Source organism: Capricornis sumatraensis, chromosome 12, assembly GCF_032405125.1.
Source record: "Capricornis sumatraensis isolate serow.1 chromosome 12, serow.2, whole genome shotgun sequence".
Classification (NCBI taxonomy): domain Eukaryota; kingdom Metazoa; phylum Chordata; class Mammalia; order Artiodactyla; family Bovidae; genus Capricornis; species Capricornis sumatraensis.
Window position 1 is genome coordinate 83,920,145 of NC_091080.1, and position 24,703 is coordinate 83,944,847.

The following is a 24,703-nucleotide window of genomic DNA, read 5'->3' on the forward strand; positions in this document are numbered from 1 at the left end:
GGAAGCTGAGCAGGCAACTAAACCTTTGTAAACCCAAGTTTTTGGAAGTGTGACTTATGTCCACTCTTAGGTACCCCCAGGTACTGAACACTACACCAAAGTAATGAACACAGAGCACATACACCACACGTGTATTTCCCCTCCCTCATCTGCCTCATGTCACACTGCCTCTGCCACCAGAGCCCTGTCCCACCTGACGAAACACAAGTGGACTCGATCTGCGGACACTACTGGCCAGACCATCCCAGCCAGGTCACCTCCTAGTCTCCGGTCTCACATGTAAGAGTAAATGGATCCAAATTTACAATTCCAGGACCTTGGACACACGCCAGCAAGTGGAAATGAACTCCATTTAAATATAATATATGTACCTTTTAATGAAAGAAAGTTTACTATTAAGCTGGTAATTCCTTTGCCAGGATAGTCTAGTCAAATGAAGTATTTGTTTATACATGGAATTACTTTTCACTGAAAACTGGACACGTAAGGTTAACTCTTAAATCTATGAGAGTAGACAAACATAGAAAGCATATTAAAAAGCAGAGGCATTACTTTGCTAACAGAGGTCTGTATAGTCAAAGCTATGGTTTTGCCCGTAGTCATGTACAAATGTGAGAGCTGGACCATAAAAAAGGCTGAGCGCCAAGAATTGATGCTTTCGAACTGGGGTGTTGAAGACTCTTGGGAGTCCCTTGGACTGCAAGGAGATCAAACCAGTCAATCCTAAAGGAAATCAACCCTGAATATTCATTGGAAAGACTGATGCTGAAGCTGAAGCTCTAATACTTTGGCCATCTGATGCAAAAAACAGACTCATCAGAAAAGACAGTGATGCTGGAAAAGATTGAAGGCTCCAGGAGAAGGGGATGACAGAGGATGAGATGGTTGGATGGCATCACCAGCTCAATGGACATGAGTTTGAGGAAACTCTGGGAGACGCTGAAGGACAGGGAAACCCGGCGTGCTGCAGTCCATGGGGCTGCAAAGAGTTGGACACGACTGAGTGACTGAACAAAGAACAGTGAAAGCAGTCTATCTCTTTTAGAACATAAATATTGCTTAACTGTGATTTCTTTAAGCATTTCTACTCCTATTTTTTTCCCCCACGGCTTTTCATCATCCCAAAGTCGTCCATACCTTGGAGGAGTCGGAACTCTTCATGTATGGCTCAGCACCGTGGGTGATGCTCCCCTGAAGTACTTTTTCAATTCTAGCCACAAGGAATATATCAGGATGAGGACATGTGACTGAAAATATCCCCTAGGGAACAAACCATCTTCTTTAGCGAGCAGAATTTACAGTCACGTTAAACAAATCTCACGAACATTAAAGATTCTCAATCAGCAAACAGCACTGAAAGAGCAGAACTAATCAGAAGCACCCAGCGTCAAACTGGTTAACTCATCAACAAACAGTTCGTCGTTTGATCAGAAAGGCTCTTTGGCGGAGGAGGCAACTAGCAGCAAGTTTAGAAAAAAAGAAATGAGAAGTCAAAAGCCATTTCTCTTTCAGCTTGCTTTGACGGCCTCGTGATATACACAACCAATCTAATTAACAGTCTCATTTACCCCAACTGCACATTTTAAGCTTCATTTATGTATTTACACAGCTTGTACTAGGTAAGCCTTAGCAGCGTGACCACTGGGCAAGCCCCCCACCTGCTTCGGGTACTGCATGGAGGCCTCGTGGAGGATGCCTAGCGGGGCAGGCGAGCTTTGCCGGTCGCCGTTCCTCAGAGATGGGGACGTGGTGACCAGCATCTGCCGCACTGAGAAGTGGTTCAAGTCCACGTGGAAGTCGGCAGAAATCTTCCGGTTGTATTTTACGTCAAACAGGGACAGAGTGACAAAGAAAGGCTCGACCTGGACAAAACAAAACAATCCAGATCACCACCAGGGCTCAAACTGTTGGGACAAGAGAACGCTGCTATCAAAGAGACAACTAGACTTGTGTATGATTGCTGCTACAAGTTACTGCGAAAGTGCAACAGCCTCCCTTCTTCTCCTGTATCGTGAACGTCCTGTCTGGTGGCCCAAATGACTCTCTGCACTCTGATCTCACCCTCTGCTCTCCAACACCAGGAACGAGGACTGCGTGGCATGACTGCACTGCAACAGGCTCACCTGAAACCTCAGAATGTGGTTTGGTTTTTTTTAATTTTAGTTTTTCAAAAGGAAAATTACGTTTGTAGTGGGCCCTTCTTCATTTTCGGCAACACAGCATTGCAAATTGAAAGATAAGTCATTGCACTTGACGAGAATTCTTTTTCCAAATTTCTCTTCAAATGGCTTCACTTCTGGCTCAGCTGATGAGAAGTCAAGCCTCTTTAAAAGAAAATGCAAATATATAAATGTATTATGTTCCCACTAAGAAAAAAAAAATCCCATAATAAATGTATCTTAAGGAAACTGCTTAAAATATGGAAAAGCTATACATATTTATTTATGCAAACTGTGTTTACTATTTTATACATTTATGTAGGATATAATAATGGTCAAATAAATGATGGTATATCTACTCAATGACTGATTATTTAGAGCTTTAAAATTATTGTTATGAATAACTCAAGTGTTCATCAACTGAAGTACCTATAATCAAAATGTGGCATATACTATAAATCCAATGAAATACTACTAAGCCATAGAAAGGAATGAAGTTCTGACATATGTTACAACAAGGATGGGCCCTGAAGACATTATACTAAGTGGAACAAGCCAGACATGAAAAGGAAAATATCATTTGATTCCACATATATGAGCTTCCTAAACAGTTAAAATCTTAAAGACAGAAAGTAGAATAGAGGTTACTAAGGGTGAGGGGAAGGAGATACAGGGAGCTGTTGTTTAACGGGCACAGAGTGCCCATTTTGTTTGGGAGGATGGAAAAGTTCTGGAAAGAGATCGTGCTGATACTTGTGCAATAATGTGACTCTACCTAATGCCAGTGAATAGTATGTTTAAAAATGGTTAAAGTGGTAAATTTTATATTGTGCATATTTCATCACACTAAACAAAAACCTGTCCAAAAAACTATATGGTTTTGAAGTCTGAGAAGAGACAGAGGAAAATACTTATTATTAAATGGGGAAAAGAAGTTCTATTTAAAAAAAAAAAAAGATAACAAATGAAGAAGAGGAAACTTCGGGAGGAGATGCAGTAGGACAGCTGGGCCCTCCAAGCAGCAGCCCTGTCTGTGGGCAGCCCTGGAGGCCCTCGCCATGTGTGTTTGGGGTTTTCTCAGGACACAGATGTGGACTGAAGGATGGCAAGGCTTGGGTTTGGAACTGAGCTTGGGCCAGTTGGGAAAGTACCGTCTACTGGGCAACTGTAGAGATGCATGCTATTTTCTTGGTGGTGGGTTTACAGGGTAAATTACGTATGTTTTTTGTGGATTAGTGCATCTTTGGATAAATCTCCTTCAATTTTCAACAATCTATGGAATATCAAATGTTCACAATGGTTGTGCAATGGTAATGAAATTACCGGTTTTTGTTTTCTCTCTTTCTTCTGCATTTTCTATACTATCATATTGCTTTTCATCCAAAATATATAAATAAGCAAACAAATTAGTAAGCAAATAACCTATCAAAGCTTTTCTTTCCTTCAACTATTCTAAATATTAAAATACTTCTTACCTGAGCATCTGGGTCCAAGTAAAAAAGTTTAACTCTGCTTTCACTTTTCAGTTTGATTTCTGCTTCTCTGGCACTCTGATAACAAGATAAAACAAAAAATAAAAAACACATTAAAAAATATCCTTTTCTTACAGAGGTATCTAGGTATGTTTGAAAGCTACCCCATCCTGAAGAGCCAGACTGCCGGACAACTCTGCCTTTATCTTGGTGGGTCACCTGCACGTCAACAAACAAGGACAGACTATTACTGTGGATAAGTACCGTGTGGTAAGGACAGACACAATGTAAGATCTATGGCGGGGGGAAGAGAAGCTAAGACTTGATCCCTGCCCTTGTGAAACTGACAATCGACTGGAGAGTCAAAACCAATGCAAATAAAGCAAAAGAGAATAATTAAGCATTACCATCAAGAAAAGCTTCATAGAGTAATGAAATAGGTGACAAGCTCTGAATGAAGAGGTAGAATTTAGACAGCAGAAAGGAGGAAAACATGCGCATTTCAGACCGAATGAAAAGGATGCACAGAAAGGATAGATAATGAGAGTGGAAAAGAGTCCACATGGTAGAAAGGACTTACAGTTCAGCCTATGACTTGAGGCTACAAGTAAAGGACGGGGAAGGAAGATGTTCTGGATGGTGGAATAAAGAAAACTATGGTGGATCTTGAGGGACAGCCATTGGTCTCGGTGGCAGGCAAGGGGGGAAATGCTGATTCATTCAATAAATATTCATGAGCACATATTCTATGTCAGGCCAGGGACACAAATATGAGTGAAGTGCAGTCCCTGTCCCCAAGGAACAGGGAAGACAGAATATGAACAGCAATACAAACGGCAAAGGAAACCGTGCATAAAGTGAGCCAACCGGCACCAGGGGGGGTGGCCATGAGAAAGAGCTCCCAGAGGAAAGTCCATCTCGCAGGGTAAGGACATTTGGCCACAAAAGAAGAGAAGGGCATTCTAAGAGGAGGGACTACAGGTATAAAAGCACAAGTTCACACTTGAGCAACCAAGTCATTCATTACAATGAATGGCACATGATGAAAAATGTAGAGAAATGAGTCAGATTTGTATAGTGAGGCCTGGGGATTTCATTAAGAATCCAGAATCCAGAATCAAAAAATTCTGCCATGTTTTCATCAAGGGAATAAAATAACCCGTTTTGCATTTTACAATAGATCTGCCCCACGGGTAGGGCTGAAGTAATGGATTAAAAAGGGAAAGACCAGGAGATCCACATGGTCTCCCCCGGGTTATGACAACAGGCTCCTAGCCTCACAGCAAGGCCCAGAACAAATCCCACCTTCCTAGGCTTGGGTGGCCTGCTGGCTGACAATTAATCTGGGAGGAAGAGCAGGTTTATTGAGAAGGTGGTAGACTGGATTCTGGACATGCCTGTGGGATTTCTAACTGGTAACATCCAGTAGACAGCCAGAAAGATGCAATGTGAACACAGGGTGGGGAGGAAGGCTGGAATTACAGACAAGGAGAACCTCAGCACAGAAGTCTTGGGGGCTGGGTGAGGGTCCCTGGGGGAAGTGTGAAAGCAAGTCTGTGGACAGAAACCCAGAGGCCCCAACACTGAAGGGATGGACAGAAGAAAAGACACACAGCGGCAGCGATAGGGGCTGGAGCAGTGCGATCTGGGAACAGGCAGAAGAGGAAGCTTCTAGGAGAGTCACAAGACAGAAGTCATCTCCAGCCACATTATGCCTCACACCTGATGCCTCTAAATCTATACCCTGCTCTTCCTGGCAGTCAGAGCTCTTAATAAAACGCCCTCTCTCATCTGCTCCTGTGCTCAAAGATCAGGAGTCATATCTCAGCACACGATCAGCAGTGACAACGACTGGAGAGGGTGTCTAGTCCTCTCTGCTGGTAGCTTACCGAGGTCTATTATCACATTTCTAATCACGGCCAATTGGAAATTAAGCATCTTCTTCATTTTCCCAGCCATGGAGTTATTCTAAAATGTTTTTAGCCATGATGCAAGGGCTTCCCAGGTGGCTCAGACAGTAAAGAATCTACCTGTAATACAATGACCCAAACTCTATCATGACTGTATTTAAACAACTGTCTACATCGAGCAGAATGAAATGACCACCAGAATATCAGCTAAGAAACTGGGTATTAGTTCTAGTTCAGTTGTGAACTAGCTGTGTGAACCTGAGCAAGCCACTCAGCCCCCTTGGACTCGGTTTTCATTTCCCAGTAAACATGTTCAACAAGGTGCTGGCTCCAGTCTCTTTCCATGACAAAGTTGATCTTGATCCTCTCCCTGCAGCTTTAAGGCTTCTGGAGGCTCAGGGGCCTTCCTACAGATCAGCTCATGCTTTTGCCCATGGCAGGGCGGCTGGGAGGGGGTGGACAAAGTTTGAAAACTGTCAAGCCCATCATTTTTCCTAGTTTTTCACATCAAAAGGGCCAGAATATGTGCACACAGAATATACTTAACTGAACCCAAAGAAGAATTTGCTTTACTTTGTCCATGAGGTTTCCTAACAAAAACATCAGTACTACATGCTGTGAGCCACCACCCACAGTGACACATTCTTCTCCTGAATTTCTGCTGGAGTCTTTGAACAAGGGCAAACTTTATAATCTCAGACACTGGAGCACAGCTGGCATAGTAGCAGGAGAGCGTGCTCTCAGTCATGTCTGACTGTGCAATGCCATGGATTGCAGCCCACCAGGCTTCTCTGTCCATAGAATTTTCCAGGCAAAAATAGTGGAATCGGTTGCCATTTCCTACTCCAGGGGATCTTCCCGAACCAGGGATTGAACCCGAGACTCCTATGTCTCCTGCATTGGCAGGCAGACTCTTTATCATTGAGCCACCAGGGAATGGGTCCTTAATGTAGAAGTATTCCCTGGTGCCTTTCTGAAAGATGTTTGTTGACTCAAGCAGACTAGGAGATGCTAGGAGATGAGAAATGAACAAAGCAGGAATGACTGCTAAGAGCTCCATATAATTGGAGGGCAAACAGGGATGCAGATACACTCAAAAAAAAAAAAAATCAACTAGCCAAAATAGATTCAAAACATGCTAATGTTGCCACTAATATCCAAGAGATATATTCTTCACCAGAAAAACCACTTAATGGGGAAGAAGGGACAATGTTAGATGTAAAAATAACCTCAAAGTGTATACTCTACCTTACACACATCAACAGCTCTGCTCTGAGATAGATAAAAAGCAGGCTCAGCTTCTTAAAGTTCCTCCCAGCCCTCCCAAGGCCTCGAGTGCTTTAAAAAGAGGGTACGTCTGATAAATAGTGTTTGAAACAATTACCAAGTAAAACTTAGGCAGTAAGAAAATGTGGCTTTGCCCCAGAGCCAGGGAATAATAAAATACAAGAAGGCATCATAGTGATAAAAGGGGGTATTCATTCATAACAGCCTATGCTAGATATTACCCTAAAAGCCCATTTAAATTTGGTACAACCTTAGGAGGCAAGTCTTATTATTATCCTTGTTTAGGAGAAAACACTGAGGCGTGAGGGACATGTTTGGAGCAAACACTTTTCTCCAAAGTTTGCTCCAAACTCATAACACTAAATAGAAATCTGGCTTCCAACCAAGGTTGTCTGGTTTCAGTACCAACACTCTTTAATTATTAGACCAGAAAAAAAAAAAAAGGTAAAGAATATAAATAGGCAAGTCAGGCAGCAAAAAAACCAAATGGCAAATAAACATGAAAATATGAAAAATATCACTGCTAAGCAGTAAAATAGAAATTCGAGCAGTGAGACATCATTTCTTATTCCTCTGGATGCAGAGAAACAGGAATATGAGTTGTTACAACCTTTTGGGGAAGTAACCTGGTAATATTTAAAGCACTAAAAACATGATAAACTGTGACCCAGAAATCCCACCTTGGGGAATTCCTAGTACTGAAATAAGAGTGTGAGTATTTAAGTTTTATATATGTTACGATGTTTATTGTGCAGTGCTTGGGTAGGCTAAAAACAGAAAATTATCTAGATGCTCGTGAATAGGGAGATGACTAAATAAAGTGTGCAGTATCCATATTTGGAATATTATGCAGCTATGGAAATGAGTTTGAAGACAAAAGATTGAAGGCAGGAAGAGAATGGGATGACAGAGGATGAGACGGTTGGATGGCATCACCAACTTGATGCACCTGGGTTTGAGCAAACTCCAGGAGCTGGTGATGGACAGGGAAGCCTGGCATGCTGCAGTCCATGGGGTCACAAAGAATAGGACAAGACCATGCGACTGAACTGAACTGATGGAAATGAGTGAACTAGACCCTGTATGGCCCTAGAGAGACCCTTAAACAAATATTTTTAAGTGGTAGAGCAAGTTTCAGAGTAATGTATATATCATGAGCACATTAAAAAACAAATAACTGAAACCACTACACATGTGTATATGTTTCCATGAGCAATTGGTTTAATGAAGGAGAAACTATAACAGGTTAATAACATTTGGTGCTCTCAGGAATGTGGGGATGGAGGTTGAAGGGAAAAGATGAACTTTTCTTTATGTGACTTTGAATATTTTTACTTATTATAGAAAACACATTATTTTCACTTCAGTTCAGTTCAGTCGCTCAGTCGTGTCCAACTCTTTGTGACCCCGTGAATCGCAGCACGCCAGGCCTCCCTGTCCATCACCAACTCCCGGAGTTCACTCAGACTCACGTCCATCGAGTCAGTGATACTATCCAGCCATCTCATCCTCTGTCGTCCCCTTCTCTTCCTGCCCCCAAGCCCTTCAAGCATCAGAGTTATTTTCACTTAAGTTCTAGTAAAGACAATGAAATAAAATAAATTTTGGTAGTAAGTACTTTGATGAAAGTGAAAGAGGAGAGTGAAAAAGTTGGCTTAAAGCTCAACATTCAGAAAATGAAGATCATGGCATCCGGTCCCATCACTTCATGGGAAATAGATGGGGAAACAGTGGAAACAGTGGCAGACTTTATTTTTTTGGGCTCCAAAATCACTGCAGATGGTGACTGCAGCCATGAAATTAAAAGACACTTACTCCTTGGAAGAAAAGTTATGACCAACCTAGATAGCATATTCAAAAGCAGAGACATTACTTTGCCAACTAAGGTTCATCTAGTCAAGGCTATGGTTTTTCCAGTAGTCATGTATGGATGTGAGAGTTGGACTGTGAAGAAGGCTGAGCGCCGAAGAATTGATGCTTTTGAACTGTGATGTTGGAGAAGACTCTTGAGAGTCCCTTGGACTGCAAGGAGATCCAACCAGTCCATTCTGAAGGAGATCAGCCCTGGGATTTCTTTGGAAGGACTGATGCTAAAGCTGAAACTCCAGTACTTTGGCCACCTCATGCGAAGACTTGACTCATTGATGCTGGGAGGGATTGGGGGCAGGAGGAGAAGGGGACGACCGTGGATGAGATGGCTGGATGGCATCACCAACTCGATGGACATGAGTCTGGGTGAACTCCGGGAGTTGGTGATGGACAGGGAGGCCTGGCGTGCTGCAGTTCATGGGGTCGCAAAGAGTCAGACACGACTGAGTGACTGACCCGAACAGAACCGAAGTACTTTCACAATCTAAGAGCCCACGAAACAGAACTGTAAAAAAAATAGCCCACAGACAATGCTGTCCAGCACTTCTCAAAGTGACAGAAACCAGCCCTGCTCTTAAAATAACCTGAGGTCCGTCCATACTGTGGATGGAAGAATAATGCAATTGCTCCTCCCCAAACCCAGTTGCTGCCATCCTACCCACTGTCCATCTGATACTTTGGGTTCCATGTACAGGAAACCGAGAGGAAAATGGAGAAAGAAAAGTAACGACAGAGCCATTCTCTGTAAAAACTGACACTTCTCAGAAATCACAGAAGAGAATGAATTGTCTAAAACAAAAGCCATTCCACCCACTCCTGTAAAGCCCAAGTTTAATCACTAGTGATGCACCCTGACAATGGTTTCTTCCTTTCTTCAGTTATGAACCATCCATTCAAGAGTTCCGAGAAGAGCTACTGCAGAGTTTAGGCCTAGTGTGCTGCAGTCCATAGGGTCACAGAGTTGGACACGACTGAATGACTGAACTGAATTGAACTGAACAACTTAAGTTTACCTCTGAGCAGGTAAAACAATAGGAGGCCAGAGCATCGTACTTTGAGGGTGAGTCATCAGAAAAATATTCTGACTGTTGGCTCATTCAAACACAATGGGTTGGAAATAGGAAGACTTTGCAAAATCCTTTGAAGTCAGAATATATACTTTTTAATTTACAAAGCTGTCATGATTTGTTTCTACTACTTCCCTGATATTTAACTCCCTGGGACTACTATCGCACCCTCTGTGACACAAAGCTGCAATAAAACATTCTAGATAAGGAAGCCCAAGAAATGGAATGCCAGCTGACCTCACAAACACAACCCTAGCCAATTCCTTTGTGTCGTAACACAATGACATCGTTTTCTGGACTAGGATACAGGGAAGGAAGCATTTATTACAATGTGGTTTAAAAACTCAGAGAAGGTGTCTGAAATTCTTTGGTTTCTAACAAATACTTGTGAGCTTGGCACCCTGATGCTTACTGAACGTCAGTCAGACTATAAAATCTGAAACACCACACTCTAGTCTGCATTCAACTGTATAAAATTTACCTAGGAAGGTAAATTCATTCCCTAAAAACAAGTTACACAGTAATAGGATGGGAGCAATTTTGGTTTAGCATGAAACAATGGTTCTCTTTCCCAGCCACTTGGGGAGACCAAATTAAGACTGAGCGGCTGTTTTTGAGTACAGCAAGAACACAAAAATAGAAAAGTTATGGAGGAAAATATAAGGAGAATGAGAGTTTTCTTCATACTATCTTTACACAGGAGACGATATATATATGTGTGTGCATATTCATTCCAATGTTACCTAAGGTAAATGTAACCAGAAAAAAAATATTTATCAAATAAATAGTAATCAGGTTTACCGTATTACCCCTTGACACTGAAGAGGAGAAACCAATCAACTAACTTTATCTACAGTTTGTATATTTCATAAACATGTTTATAAGACTATGTACTCTTGATACTTTAAATACTGGTACATTTAAAACAAACAAATATTTGGTTCTGTGTTAGACAACAAAAGGAAAAGAATAGGTTTTAGCGTATACACAGTATGCCCCCATCAGAAAACAATGAAGATGTCCAGTACTAGATGTACCAGCAACCAAAGGGCCAGGAATATACAAAATATGCCCAAAACCTGAGTTCACATCACTCCTACTGTATGTCAAGGGCCCCTGCATTACATTCCACAATGAAATATCAACTATTTTTGTACTAAAACAACTTCCTGTCGCTCACATCCTGTTTGGTTATGTCTCAATCACAGCAGAAAACAAAAGCTGAGGCAACAGGATGAATGAAGCAGAAAGAGGGGCTGCGCTGAGGAGCCTGCCATTAAATTACACCTTGGCCTGCCCTCATTGTTCTAGTCCTTTCTCTGCAATCCAGCTCAACGGTGACCTGATCTCCCCATGGACCGTTTCCCACTACTGACCCCTTAACTTCCTCATCCCCTTGACTAAACTCTCCCTTCTCGTACAGCTGTGGGACTACAGCCTTGCTCCCCACCTCCCCCGATTCAGTCTCAGATTCTGCAGCTCTGGAATCCATTCCTTCTAAAATCAGGATAACCAATGATCAATCAACCTTCCTCCTTTCTTAACAGGTACCGATGATCCCCGCTCCAGAAACACTGAAGGGAGTTGGAAACAGTCAAAACCACTCACACTCGGGGCCCTGGATGATGGAGGGGCTGAGAGCCAGGCACACAGGTGCCTGAGCCCCTCATACTGTATTTGGCCACCAAGCAGGCGCCTGGATAAGAGGTCTTGCTGACAGACACCTGCCCCACAGGGTCAGCTGCTGCACCACAGCATGCCGATGAGTGATGGCACAGCTTAATTTTTCTTTTTCCCTTTGAAAATTACCTTCTGTCTTTTTCTACCTTCTTTAAGTAAAATGGTTTTAGAACACTTGAGAGCTGGCATGAGATGGGCTGGCGGGTGGGGAGGGGGAACAACAGTTAAGCCCCTTATCAGTTCAGTCGCTCAGTCATGTCCGACTCTTTCTGACCACGTGAATTGCAGCATGCCAGGCCTCCCTGTCCATCATCAACTCCCGGAGTTTACTGAAACTCATGTCCATCGAGTAGGCGATGCCATCCAGTCATCTCATCCTCTGTTGTCCCCTTCTCCTCCTGCCCCCAATCCCTCCCAGCATCAGGGTCTTTTCCAATGAGTCAACTCTTCACGTGAGGTGGCCAAAGTATTGGAATTTCAGCTTCAGCATCAGGCTTTCCAATGAACACCCAGGACTGATCTCCCTTAGGATGGACTGGTTGGATCTCCTTGCAGTCCAAGGGACTCTCCAAGAGTCTTCTTCAACACCACAGTTCAAAAGCATCAATTCTTCAGCACTCAGCTTTCTTCACAGTCCAACTCTCACGTCCATACATGACCACTGGAAAAACCACAGCCTTGACTAGATGGACCTTTGTTGGCAAAGTAATGTCTCTGCTTTTGAATGTGCTATCTAGGTTGGTCTTAGCTTTCCTTCCAAGGAGTAAGCATCTTTTAATTTCATGGCAGCAATCATCATCTGCCGTGATTTTGGAGCCCCAAAACATAAAGTCTGACACTGTTTCCACATCTATTTCCCATGAAGTGATGGGACCGGATGCCATGATCTTCGTTTTCTGAACGTTGAGCTTTAAGCCAACTTTTTCACTCTCCTCTTTTACTTTCATCAAGAGGCTTTTTAGTTCCTCTCCACTTTCTGCCATAAGGGTGGTGTCATCTGCATATCTGAGGTTATTGATATTTCTCCCAGCAATCTTGACTCCAGCTTGTGCTTCTTCCAGCCCAGCGTTTCTTATGATGTACTCTGCATAGAAGTTAAATAAGCAGGGTGACAATATACAGCCTTGACGTACTCCTTTTCCTATTTGGAACCAGTCTGTTGTTCCATGTCGTTCTAACTGTTGCTTCCTGACCTGCATATAGGTTTCTCAAGAGGCAGGTCAGATGGTCTGGTATTCCCATCTTTTTCAGAATTTTCCACAGTTTATTGTGATCCACACAGTCAAGGGCTTTGGTATAGTCAATAAAGCAGAAATCAGTGTTATTCTGGAATTCTCTTGCTTTTTCCAAGATCCAGCAGATGTTGGCAATTTGATCTTTGGTTCCTCTGCCTTTTCTAAAACCAGCTTGAACATCTGGAAGTTCACGGTTCACGTACTGCTAAAGCCTGGCTTGGACAATTTTGAGCATTACTTTTACTAGCATGTGAGATGAGTGCAATTATACGGTAGTTTGAGCATTCTTTGGCATTGCCTTTCTTTGGGATTGGAATGAAAACTGACCTTTTCCAGTCCTGTGGCCACTGCTCAGTTTTCCAAATTTGCTGGCATATTGAGTATAGCACTTTCACAGCATCATCTTTCAGGATTTGAAATAGCTCAACTGGAATTCCATCACCTCCACTAGCTTTGTTCGTAGTGATGCTTTCTAAGGCCCACTTGACTGTACATTCCAGGATGTCTGGCTAAAGCCCCTTATTATGCTGTACTTTTTAGATTTCGACCATGACTCGAAGTAAGAAATACATTTACATCACAACCACACACACACATACTCTCTCTCTCTCCATATATACATGTTTATATGCATGATATATAGTATCTTAATATCTATCATTATTAAGGGGAGGGCACTTTAGTATTCTCTATGCAATTCTATCCACTTTTTTATTCTGGGTCACATACTGTTGAGCTTAAGAAGCCTGCCACAAAGAGTACGTATATATGCTTCCATTTTTAGGAAGTTCTAGAAGAGTTAGAACTAATCTACGGTAATAGAGGTCTAAACGGTAAGGGTATCAGCTGAGACGGAGGATACAAGACAGTCTGCTGAGGTGCTGGAAATGTTCTATATGTTGACATGGGTGGGGGTTCTGTGGGTGTGCCAACGTGAAATCCAGCAAGCTATACACTTAGTGCCTGGGCACGTCACTCTATGTAAGTCCTATTTCAGTTAAAAGAAAAAATTGATAAATAAAACATTAAAACAAAAAATAAATGAGAAATGGAGGTTAAAACCAATTTAATTACCTTTTACCAATTAAAATAGCTTCAGCTAAGTTGGTCGTTACCCACTGTTTGAAAACAGCTTCAAATCTATCTTATAAATATACTCTTTAAAGAATAAATGTATGTGATCTATGTCTCCTTTAAGTTTGGCAACCAAGGAATTCTAAATCATGCTGTCCAGGTAGCAGTAGTCAATAAGAGAAAAAAGGAAGGCATGGCTCTTATATGTCTTCACAGGAAAAATACAGACTTCTACTTAGTATTAAGCTCAAAGAAAAGCTATGACAAACCTAGTCAGCATACTAAAAAGCAGAGACATTATTTCACCAACAGAGGTCCACAAAGTCAAAGCTATGGTTTTTTCAGTAGTCATGTATGGATGTGAGAGTTGTACCATAAGGAAAGATAAGCACCAAAGAATTGATGCTTTTGAACTGTGGTGTTGGAGAAGACTCTTGAGAGTCTTTTGGGCTGCAAGGAGATCAAACCAGTCCATCCTAAAGGAAATCAGTCCTGAATATTCACTGGAAGGATTGATTCAGATTGATGCTGAAGCTGAAGCTCCAATATTTTAGCCCCCTGATGTGAAGAGCTGAGTCATTAGAAAAGACCCTGATGCTGGGAAAGATTGAGGGCAAGAGGAGAAAGGGGCGACAGAAGATGAGATGGTTGGATGGCATCACTGACTCAATGGACGAGAGTTTGAGCAAGCTCTGGGAGATAGTGAAGGACAGGGAAGCCTGGCATGCTGCCGTCCATGGGGTCACAAAGAGTTGGACACAACTGAGTGACTGAACAACAACAAAAACAAAGCTCAAATAATATGAGCCTTCTCTTAGGTGTCCACTGTGTTCACCCAGTAAATGGACAAAGTTACTTTTTTGAATTATAGACTGAACTGCATATATTATCTGTTTTAACAAACATTTTGCTTTGAGAAATCACAAACCCCAAAACATCCAGAAACAAAAAAGAAATCTCAACGTAAATATGGTACACAGAAGTTCATAACACAAACAAACACATAAGCCAAAACTCTTCCAGCCTAGAAGGTTACAATGGTGGCACTAAAATTAGCTTTAATAGGCAGGTGCTAAAAAGACACTCTGGTAACGGTCAAATTCCAAAGAAAAACAATATTCTCAAGTCCCAGCCAGGGAGGTAAGTTTTATATTTTAGAACAGCTATGTTGTCTTAAAGTAAAGGTCAATGTTGAATGCCAGTCTATTTATAATGGTATATAGATAAACCATGTTTTCTATTACAGTGTTTAAGATGTGGGTGTGTAGGGTCTCTATTTCACTGTATTCTCACACACAAAAAAGAGACAGAATAAAAAGGGAATAACAGAGTAAGAATATAAAGGGCCAAAGAAGACAAAGATATTTCTCTCATTTAAAAAGAATCATTCATCGATGCACACAAGGAGACAAGTACAAGGACATTCACTGTAGCATTGTTTGTAATAGAAAAAAAAATGAAAATAAGAGAACTGCTAAAATAAAATGCTTACACATGCAATAAAGGGTATGAATTCGATCTATATATCAACTTGGATGGATCTCAAAAATGAGGCTGAATTAAAAATAAAAGCAAGTACAGAAAACTACGTAATCATTTAAATAACATTTTAAACATGCAACACACAGCTGTATATTATTATGATAGATATACTGGTAAAGATAAGAAAAACAAAAAGAGGTATCCCTAGAAAATCCATAACAGTGGTTGTCTCTAGATGAGGCTGTAAGGGAAGAAGGGAATGGAGTAAGGATGATGCTTAAAAAAACAATTTCAACTATAAAGGATATTTTATTTCTTTAAAAGATATTGAAACTGAAAGAACAATACAGTAACAGATGTGGAATCTGGGTGGTGGGAATGTGGATGTTTTGATCTTCTCTGTGCTTTTCGGTAATTTCTGAGCTTCTCAAAATTAGATAAAAAAAACAGGTATAACTATTTTGTTCTTCCATTTAGAGTGACCCAGGAACAATTCATATAACTCAGGCAACTCTTTTTGGTGCAGTAACAAGATTACTAGTAATACAGATCCATCCTCTTTGGAATTGTCTCTATTAACTTAAATAAGAGAGCATATGTGTGAACACAGACATGTTACCATGGAAACATTTACCTGTGCATCTTGGTTATTTCTTCAATATGTGTAATGTGGTATGAAATATCATGGAGGAAAAACAAAGAAGAACAAAAAAAAGAATATGTCACAAGGCACTTTCTGGAAAACAAACTGAAACCCGACTCGGGTCAGCAACGGTATTTTACCTCACCAAAGCCTGTGGTCAAAAATTCGCAGTAACCACACCATGAGTTTAGTAGCTCACTACCATGTATTTGTGAAGCATTTCAACACCATCCTATGAAGAGTGGAAGATTTAACATGAGGTTACCTTGGCAAGTTCAGGCAGGTAGCTATCTAAACTGGAACCAGAACCTTCCAATTTGCTTTGTTCATCATCTAAAACAGTAAAAGAGATCACCCAAGTCACTTGTAGTTGAATGTATTTTATTTAAAACAGGAGAAGGAAGGCTGTTTCTCTTATGTGGCCTGGAACACTGTGGTTTTCAATCTGGATACCCAACAGAAACACCTCAGGGCTTTTAAAAACTGCTGATGCCAGGCCCGGGGGTGAGCGCAGAATATTTGATGGTGGAACAGCATGGGCAGTGTTTAAGCAGAACTGTCATTAGCTATGGACAGCAGGCCACGTGGCCACACCCACTGGGCCAACTAAAACAGAATCTCTCGTGGGAGAAAGGGAAGGGCATCTGTTAAAGGTTCCCAGGCACTTCTAAGGCACAGCCAGCAGGGTTGGGAATCACCTGTCCAAGGGCCTGAAATAAAATGTGAATTGTCAAGAATGTAGCCAGATTTCCCCACCCACTGATTTAATCTGTGGCTTCTGCCCATTCTAACCCTGACTTGAAAATTCCAAAGGATATGATTAACGATAACAATAAAAACCATAATTAGCATTTTAAGTGCTGACTCTCAGCCAGGCACTTGAGATTCATTACCTTGCTTAACCTTCCCACCAACCAGCAAGTTCCGTTTTTATTCCTACTTTACAAGTGAGTAAACCAAGGCTCTGAAAACAGGGAGCTCGCCTGAGGTCTCACCACTGACGACTGGTATTGCTGGGACTTGAACTCAGGTCTTCCTTTCTGCCTCCAAAGCTGTGGTTCTTCCCATTACACGATTTCCTTACACAAATGATGTCAGTGTAGGACATCCTACTGTAAGGCCAACAGCCCATCTGTAAGGAGCTCACGTGTGTCCCACTTCCATGTACCTGTCAGTAATCTACTTCCTGCATCCTCTGGGGGAAGGGAAGACACAGTGGAGCGTTCGCACACCTGGAGAGAGCCACACCTCCCTACCTTCATGAGAGTCTCCGTTCCGCTTTTCCTGCATCGCAGCTTCAAAGTTGAGCTGGAGAATCTTGTTCAGAACTGTGATCCACTCTTCCATCTCCACTTCACTGTCTGCTGCCAATAGGTAACTACTTTTGTCCTGCATCTTGAGCTCAAAAGCAAAACGTCTGACTTTGTTGTTCTGAAAGGGGGAAGGAGGGAAAGAAACATTTTAGAAGAATTGGGACACCCTTGAAAATTCTCTTTATTGTCTGCTGGTGAGTACTATCTCACCGGCATTTCAGATCGAGTCATTTAAAAAAGCAAGCCCCTTCCCCTTCAGCCCTCATCACTCTCCACCTTCCCTGATTTATCTTCTTCGTGGCTTTATTTTCCCATCTGACACATTACAGGTTTTACATATTTATCTTATTTGCTGTCTGGACCATCCAATGGAATGGGAGCTCCTCAGGGCAGAGATTTCTGTTCTTCCCTCCTTCAACCCTGTTTCTAGAACACTGCCTGGAAGGTAATAGGCCCTTGAAAAATATCTGAATGAATGAAAGTTCACTGAAAATTTTCAATTTCTCTAGCTCCTATTTTTTTTTAATGAAGTAATATGTGGTATCACATTTTTAAAGCAAACCATTATCAGTGGACTTCCATGGTGGCTCAGATGGTAAAGAATCTGCCTGCAATGCAGGAGACCCAGGTTCGATCCCTGGGTCAGGAAGACCCCTTGGAGAAGGGAAAGGCAACCCACCCCAGTATTCTTGCCTGGAGAGTCCTATGGACAGAGGAGCCTGGCGGGCTGCTGTCTGTGGGGTTGCAAAGAGTTGGACACAATTGAGCGACAAACACTATTAAACACTGCTATTATTTAGCAGTAGGTTTGACTTCGTTACCTGGAACTTTCTCACCACTTACGAGTCTCAGAAGGTATTTAGACACCAGGCCTCCCTTCCCCTAGCTTCCCTCATGCCCCCAGCTTTTCTGCCCAAAGTATAAAAACCGTAGTCCACGTGCACTGTATTCAAAGGATGAATGTGCTGGGAGACCAGGGTTTCTGCATCTGGGCACTGCTGACTCCTGGGCCCTCTGTTAACGGGAACGGTCCTGGGCCCTGCAGCCTGTGTGGAAGCAGCCTGGCCTTACCCCCGGATGCCAGTAGCATACCTCCCAGCTGTGACGATACAAACTTGCCTCCAGATAATATCAATCTTCCCCTGGGGGTACAGTCACCCTGGGGCCTGCACTAGACAGAGGTTCAGCTCCGAGGAGTATGACACAAGACTCCTGGCGAGGACAGGGTGAGGGACGTGACGTCACACACTGCCACCTACGTGCTGGGGCCAGGCAGACAGCTCACTCATTAAAATGCTGGCTGGTTAGCCGCTGGCCCTGGGGGGCCTCAGTGAAGGTCTCAGAGACAGGGTGGCCTCCCAAAGGCAGCTCTGAGTCCTCTACAGCATGGTTTTCAGGAGAGAGCTGCTCCTGAGGAGCATGTGGACCATCATGCCATGGGCGTACTTCACAGCAAGCGTCAGAGGAGGGGTCGAAGGCAGGTGTGAAAGGAGTTCTCAGCACTCCTCATGCACTTCTTATTAGAAAAATATGGTAAACGTGGGGCTAGCAGCAGGTCTTGATTCCCAGTTATTCCTCTCTCTGAGCCTCAGTTTCATTCTCCACAAAATAAGTGTACTCAACTTCAAAGTCCTAAAATAGGGGCTCAAGAGTCATTTCGGGTCTATTTTTAAATTTTAGTTTAGGCATTTCTTTGAACTCACAGCATTGATCAACTAACTTTTTTACAATGTCCAAAAGCAATATTAGGGGAAAAAAAACAAACCTGTAATACTTAAGCCATTAATTTTGGTGATTAGCTTACAAACAGATATGGAGATAGAAACAAATGATTTAAAAATTTTGAAGCCTTAGATACAATTCATTAAATGCAAAATGCCATCCACCACACCTACAAAAATATAAAGGACGTGATGGCCACTGAGTTCAGAACCGCAGAGTCTGAAATATGCTCCAGAGACAAAATGTTCAGGAATTCTTTGGTGCAAACCATCTATGTGTTGACTCTGTACTGCAGACCATCTATGCACTACTCTGCATTGCAGACCATCTATGCACTGACTCCATATTGCAGACCATCAATATACTCTGCTGAAAACAGGCATCGCAACTATCTTATAAAACAAAAGTAATTATTTCTACTTTCCACATGACGTTACCAATTATATATCGTTTTGCTTTAAACATTTTTTTAAAAAGTCAGTGATAGAAAATTCAACTAAAATGTAACTGAAAAGGTCTCTCAGGTCAAGAATACAAATGAAACTCCCACTTGGAAATTCCACTCAAGAAGTTACTTCACTGTCATTGATAATGCACTGTGGTCTGCCTCCCTTTATGTGGTGAATAAATATTCTTTGATATAATTTGGTTTACATAGTGGCAGCTTTCAGCTGAGGCTGGGTCACAAGCTGAGAGCACCGTGGGGTCAATTAGCAGTTGATGCAAAAATAATTTTCAGTGGACATTAAGGGGTGCTGTCATCTCGACCTAGGGCCTAGGTACACTTTCCTGTATTCCACCCCCTTTTAAAATTTCAGTCCTGCACAGTGTTTGTGGGTTTCTGCTGTTGTTGTAACCATCGGTAATTTAAAAGACCAGGATTTAACTAAAATTTTGTATTTCTGGTTTTCCTAAAAAAAAACTCAGATGATCTAGCAGCCTTGAGCTGGCAGGGCCACCAGCAGCATCAGCTCCCCATTGAAGGGAGCCCTTGTGTTCCAGTTCGTCAGAGGCCCCAGCATTCCCCATTGCTTTACAAGCACACCTCTTCCACCTAACTTATTGGTTTGGCACCTGCAGCCATCTGAGTCTGGACCCATCTGACCCCTAACTTCCATGCTCACTGTGATGAAACAACAAAGTCTGGACTTCTTCTCCCATTATTAACTACTAGAAAACTGGGCAAAAGAGATGAAACAACTGTTTCCAGATATTTTGCAACCATCAGTGCAGCCCTATGATCTCCAATAAAGGAAATGAATGAGGTGAGCCCTATCAGCACCTTAGCTCTCTGCCTGGACCCAGAAAGGTGAGCCTGAACAGAGTCCAACAGTTCTGCTGACTGAAGAGACTGTCCAGAGTTCACAAGATGTAGGTGAACAGAACATGCAGGACAGAGTCTCCAGAACAAGATCAGAGTTCTCAGCACACACAGACAACAGAGACCCAAACTTAGTAACAACACATTCATTGTGTGGTTTCTATTTATATGTTATGCTTCACCAAAAAAGCTACTAAAAAAAAAAAAAAAAACAAGAACAAAGTTAAGACACAATAACCTAAACTTCAGGTTACCATCCATTAGGGATACAGAGAAGATCAATAGGGAATAAGAATGGCATCAGACTCCAAAAATAACACTAGCACCTAGAAGACAATGGAAGATCTTCAATGTCTAACTAAGGTAAATTTCACCTTGGATTTTGATACCCAGCCAAACTGTCAATCAAGTATGAATGCAAAACTACAGGTGTCTATAGACAGACTAACTAAAAAAACTAAGATCCTATGAATAATTTCTCAGGAAGCAATTGGAGGATGTGTTCCTCTCAAGTAAGAAAGCAAAGGGTGAAAGAAGATGACACAGGATCCTGAAAACAGGGACTCTCACACAGGGAGGAAGGCAAAGGGAATTTCCAGGATGGTGACTGTACAGAGTCACCATCTAATCTGAACTGGTTCAGATTAGAGCAGGAAGGAGGACTGCAGGAACTGAAATCCTCTCTAGCATCACATAACATCTACAGTTGATGAACAAAGAGAAGCGAACATTCCTTATCTAGCAATATGGACATAGAGCCCAGAAAAAATTTGAAAATAGTGGGAAAAGTTGAAAATGATCATTTCAGGGAGTGGGGAGTGGGCAAAGTGAGGGTGATGCTGGCAGGAATGTACCTTTAGTGCTTCCTCTCTGTGCTCTTTGACATTTAAACCAAATGAACATACTATTTTGGAGGAAAACAGAATTTAATTCTAAATAAACATGTCAATACATAAGCAAGGGCCAAACCAGAGAGCTGTGTCTCTAACCTTAGTTACACTGGCCCCACAAAACAACCCTTCTTAAAGGACCGAGCCTTGGGCCGATGTCATCAGCAGATACTGACTCATTTTAAGGAAGCATTCTCTGATCACGGTGACTGTGTCTATTGTGAGGAGTCTCAAGGAGATTGTTCATTAATCACACAGTGCTCTCTGTATGAGGGCCCCTAAGAGAAATGTCTGAATGGGCTTCATTCTGAGATTACTTGGATAGCTTCTGACTAATTGGGTTGTCTGTATCTACAGACACTGTACAACCAAATGGGTCTCCGAGCTAGAAAGCGCAGAGCCAGTGTGTCACCCACCCATAGAAGGCATTAGTTCTTTAAAATATATGCTTTTCCCTCTAATCCCACCTTGTCTCTTCCCTACTCTGACTCCTGGTTCACCTTTCACACCCACTTTAAATTTATAATATCCTATATTTTTGGTATCCTTGTAAATTGCTACCTTAGATCTTCCTGGGAAATGGGAGGGGAGGGGATAAGTGGATGGACGGATGAAGGTGCAGATGGAGAAACTGCCAACCTGCTTTCAAAGGCAATTCCGCACAGGTACGGAAGGAGCCACATCAAACTGTTAACGGCAGCTCTTTGAGAAAGGGAAAGATGGGGGCCGACAGGGACTTCTGCACTACCTGTACTGTCTAATCTTCTATAATATTAACATGCTCATGTACTGCGTGTGTGCTAAGTCACTCCAGTCTGACCCTATGGCCTGTAACCCACCAGGCTCCTCTGTCTGTGGGATTTTCCAGGCAAATATACTAGAGTGGGTTTCCATGTCCTTCACCAGGGCACCTTCCTGACCCAGGGATTGAACCCATGTCTCTTACATCTCCTGCACTGGCAGGCGGGTTCTTTACCACTAGTGCCATCTATTATGTATAATTAAAATAACATTTAAGATTCACTCTACAACTGTAGCAGCACTTATGGCAACAAAAATACCTAATATTGGCTGAATGCTTACCAAGTGCCAGCACTGTTCTAAGCTCTTTACATGTATTGATTAATCCTCTCCATAACCACATTCAGTGCTATCACTAGCCCCATTTAACAAATGAGAAAACTGAGGTGCAGAGAAGTTAAATCATATCTCCAAGGTTACAGAGCTGGTCAGTGGTAGAATGGGGATATGAACTCAGTCTGCACCTGAAACCCAACCTCTTGATCAATATATATGATGATAAAAGTCATCACTGAGATGCTAAGAACTGTCCTGAATATTTCCAAGTTAATTCATCCAATCCTTTAACTTTTTTACCCTACTAAGGAAATATCATTATCTGAATTTTGCATATGAACAAACTTCAGTCAATAGCTGGTCCAAGGTCACACAGTTAAAAAGTAGATGAGCCAGGTTTTAAGAAGAAAAACATTTGCCAGAGCACTCGGGCCTCCTACAACATAATTCTGCCTGTCTCGCACCCACTGTCTTCGAAACTGATGAAAAACAAACTCAATTTTTACATCTGCCATTATATTTCTACCACAAATATAGCCATTTTTGGAAGCGTTTGCTTAAATCTGCTAATTCATAGACAGTATTTTTATAAATGAGAAAACTCAATGATAAAACTTGTTTCATATTTACCTGAACCACACCCATACAGGAGTCGAGAAATATTGATCCTTTTGGTTCCTTGGAGATCTTTTCATCTTTATAAAAATTCAAATTGTAGGACCCATCACCAAGTTGAATCAGGTGGAAAAATCGTCTTTTAAATGACTGAGAGAAAAATACACACACAGTGATTGTTTCAAAACGAAAGGAGCCACAATCTCTCTCAATAACTCACAATGATGCCCTGACGTAAAAACCATTTCAGTTCTCTCCAAAACAAATCTCATTCTGGCCAGCACCCAGGTAGCTGGGTGAGTTAAGACTCTCCATTGCATCTAATAATTTCCCTGCATTTAAATTCTGAGGGGCTGGTTCACTTAACATTCCTGGGTCATTTTTCTCACCCAGAGAATCAGAGATTTTTTACATAACCACCCAGAATCGGGGCAGTGAGTTCTGATTTGGGATGAAGCTGGAAAGGATGGAAACTTTCTCAAATCCCCAGGGTTTCTCGCTCAGAGTAGAAAGTGTTCTCGGCCTCACGATACTGGACAACTTTTCAGCCTCAGGGTTATGACAGTCAGCATTTCCCCTGATTTAATTTTATCTCTCCTGCCCACCCCACCTCCCTTCCATTGCTTCTCTTTACTATTAATTCTGGTCTTTCTCTTCTCCTACTTCTCTCCTGGATAGTTTTTACACTAGTTTTACTTTTCTCTTGGCAGCCTCCTTTCCAACTTAACCATATTTCCTTAGTCATTGATTTCCATTTTTCTTGATTTTGTTGCAGAAAAGCAAAATTGCTTAGGTGTAGCCCCTTGGTGATGCTCTACGAGGTACTGAGTACCCCTTTTGTAATCAACTCAGAGAAAGAAAGGCTATATGGCAATTGCACCTTCACACCAGCCTCCCAATAATCTTGTCACACTGGTGGTCGGAAGGGGGTGGAAACTGTACCAGTGAGGGTCGATCACTGATCACCAGGGAAGCATCTAATTAACCAGACAATGTCACTTTTGTTGGGAGGAACAGCATACCCATTCATCTTGAGCATCATTCCAAGACCTACAGCAGAAAAGGCTTAATCAGGGGAGAGCAGGGTGATGGGCCTCCTTACCCTCATGGTCACACTTATTGCACTGTTCATGTTGCCTTTGTATAGCCAGCCGTGCTTGGTGATCCCACCCTTCTGAGAGCCGAGGGAGGCGGCATCCTAAGAGAGAAGGACACCACTGTCAATCTCCCATTATCACCGATGGCAGATCCGTTCAATTCATGCCAGGTGGCCCCTCACTCCTTTACTGGAAACTGCCTGGCACTTAAACCTACTAAGTTCACTTACCAGTAAATAAGAGAGACAAGCCTAAATTTCTTCAAACTCCAGTCCATTAAAAAGCAAAGCTTGTTCCAGTCCAAGTTGTTTCATTTTTAAGTGTTTAATGAGCCACAGAAAGTACATACCATACTCGACCACTCAAGTTGTAAGGTCTCGCCCAGTTTCATGAAAAATGTTTTCACATTACACTCCCCTAGAGTTGGAAGACAAAAGCAAATTTCTGGAAAACTTCCCAGAGGCTTAGTTCAGGGAAAGGTGAATAAGAAAGGAAGGAAATATGAGTCAATAGAGAAAGGAGAGATAAAATGCTGGGCCAATAGAAAAGAGGGAAAGAGAGGCGAGAACACAGCAGGGAGAGAGAGAAGGGAAGAGCAACAGCTAGAAAAGTTAATAAAACTTGTTTCTTCAAGTTCTGACCCCAACTCTGAGATCTGGGTTTAAAAGGGCATGGGCTGGCCAGATGCTGCAAAAAATAGGTCAGGTATACATCTGTACATACCATAAGCAGACATGAAATACACACACACACACACACACACACACAAATACACAAACTTTCCATGACA

The 24,703-nt window shown here is 42.1% G+C and overlaps 1 protein-coding gene across 8 annotated transcripts in view; it reads right to left on the reverse strand.

Moving 5' to 3' along the window:
- DOCK9 (dedicator of cytokinesis 9) overlaps window positions 1-24,703 on the reverse strand; it is a 290,025-nt gene that overhangs the window by 102,868 nt on the left and 162,454 nt on the right. For all 8 annotated transcript variants that reach the window (XM_068984765.1, XM_068984764.1, XM_068984760.1 and 5 more), the window contains exons 6-13: window positions 23,919-24,014; window positions 22,832-22,966; window positions 17,135-17,309; window positions 16,144-16,211; window positions 3,635-3,709; window positions 2,184-2,324; window positions 1,659-1,862; window positions 1,138-1,260 (exon numbers count right to left, since the gene is read on the reverse strand). In XM_068984765.1, coding sequence (XP_068840866.1) covers window positions 1,138-1,260; window positions 1,659-1,862; window positions 2,184-2,324; window positions 3,635-3,709; window positions 16,144-16,211; window positions 17,135-17,309; window positions 22,832-22,966; window positions 23,919-24,014 — 1,017 coding nt within the window. The remainder of the gene's footprint in view (window positions 1-1,137; window positions 1,261-1,658; window positions 1,863-2,183; window positions 2,325-3,634; window positions 3,710-16,143; window positions 16,212-17,134; window positions 17,310-22,831; window positions 22,967-23,918; window positions 24,015-24,703) is intronic.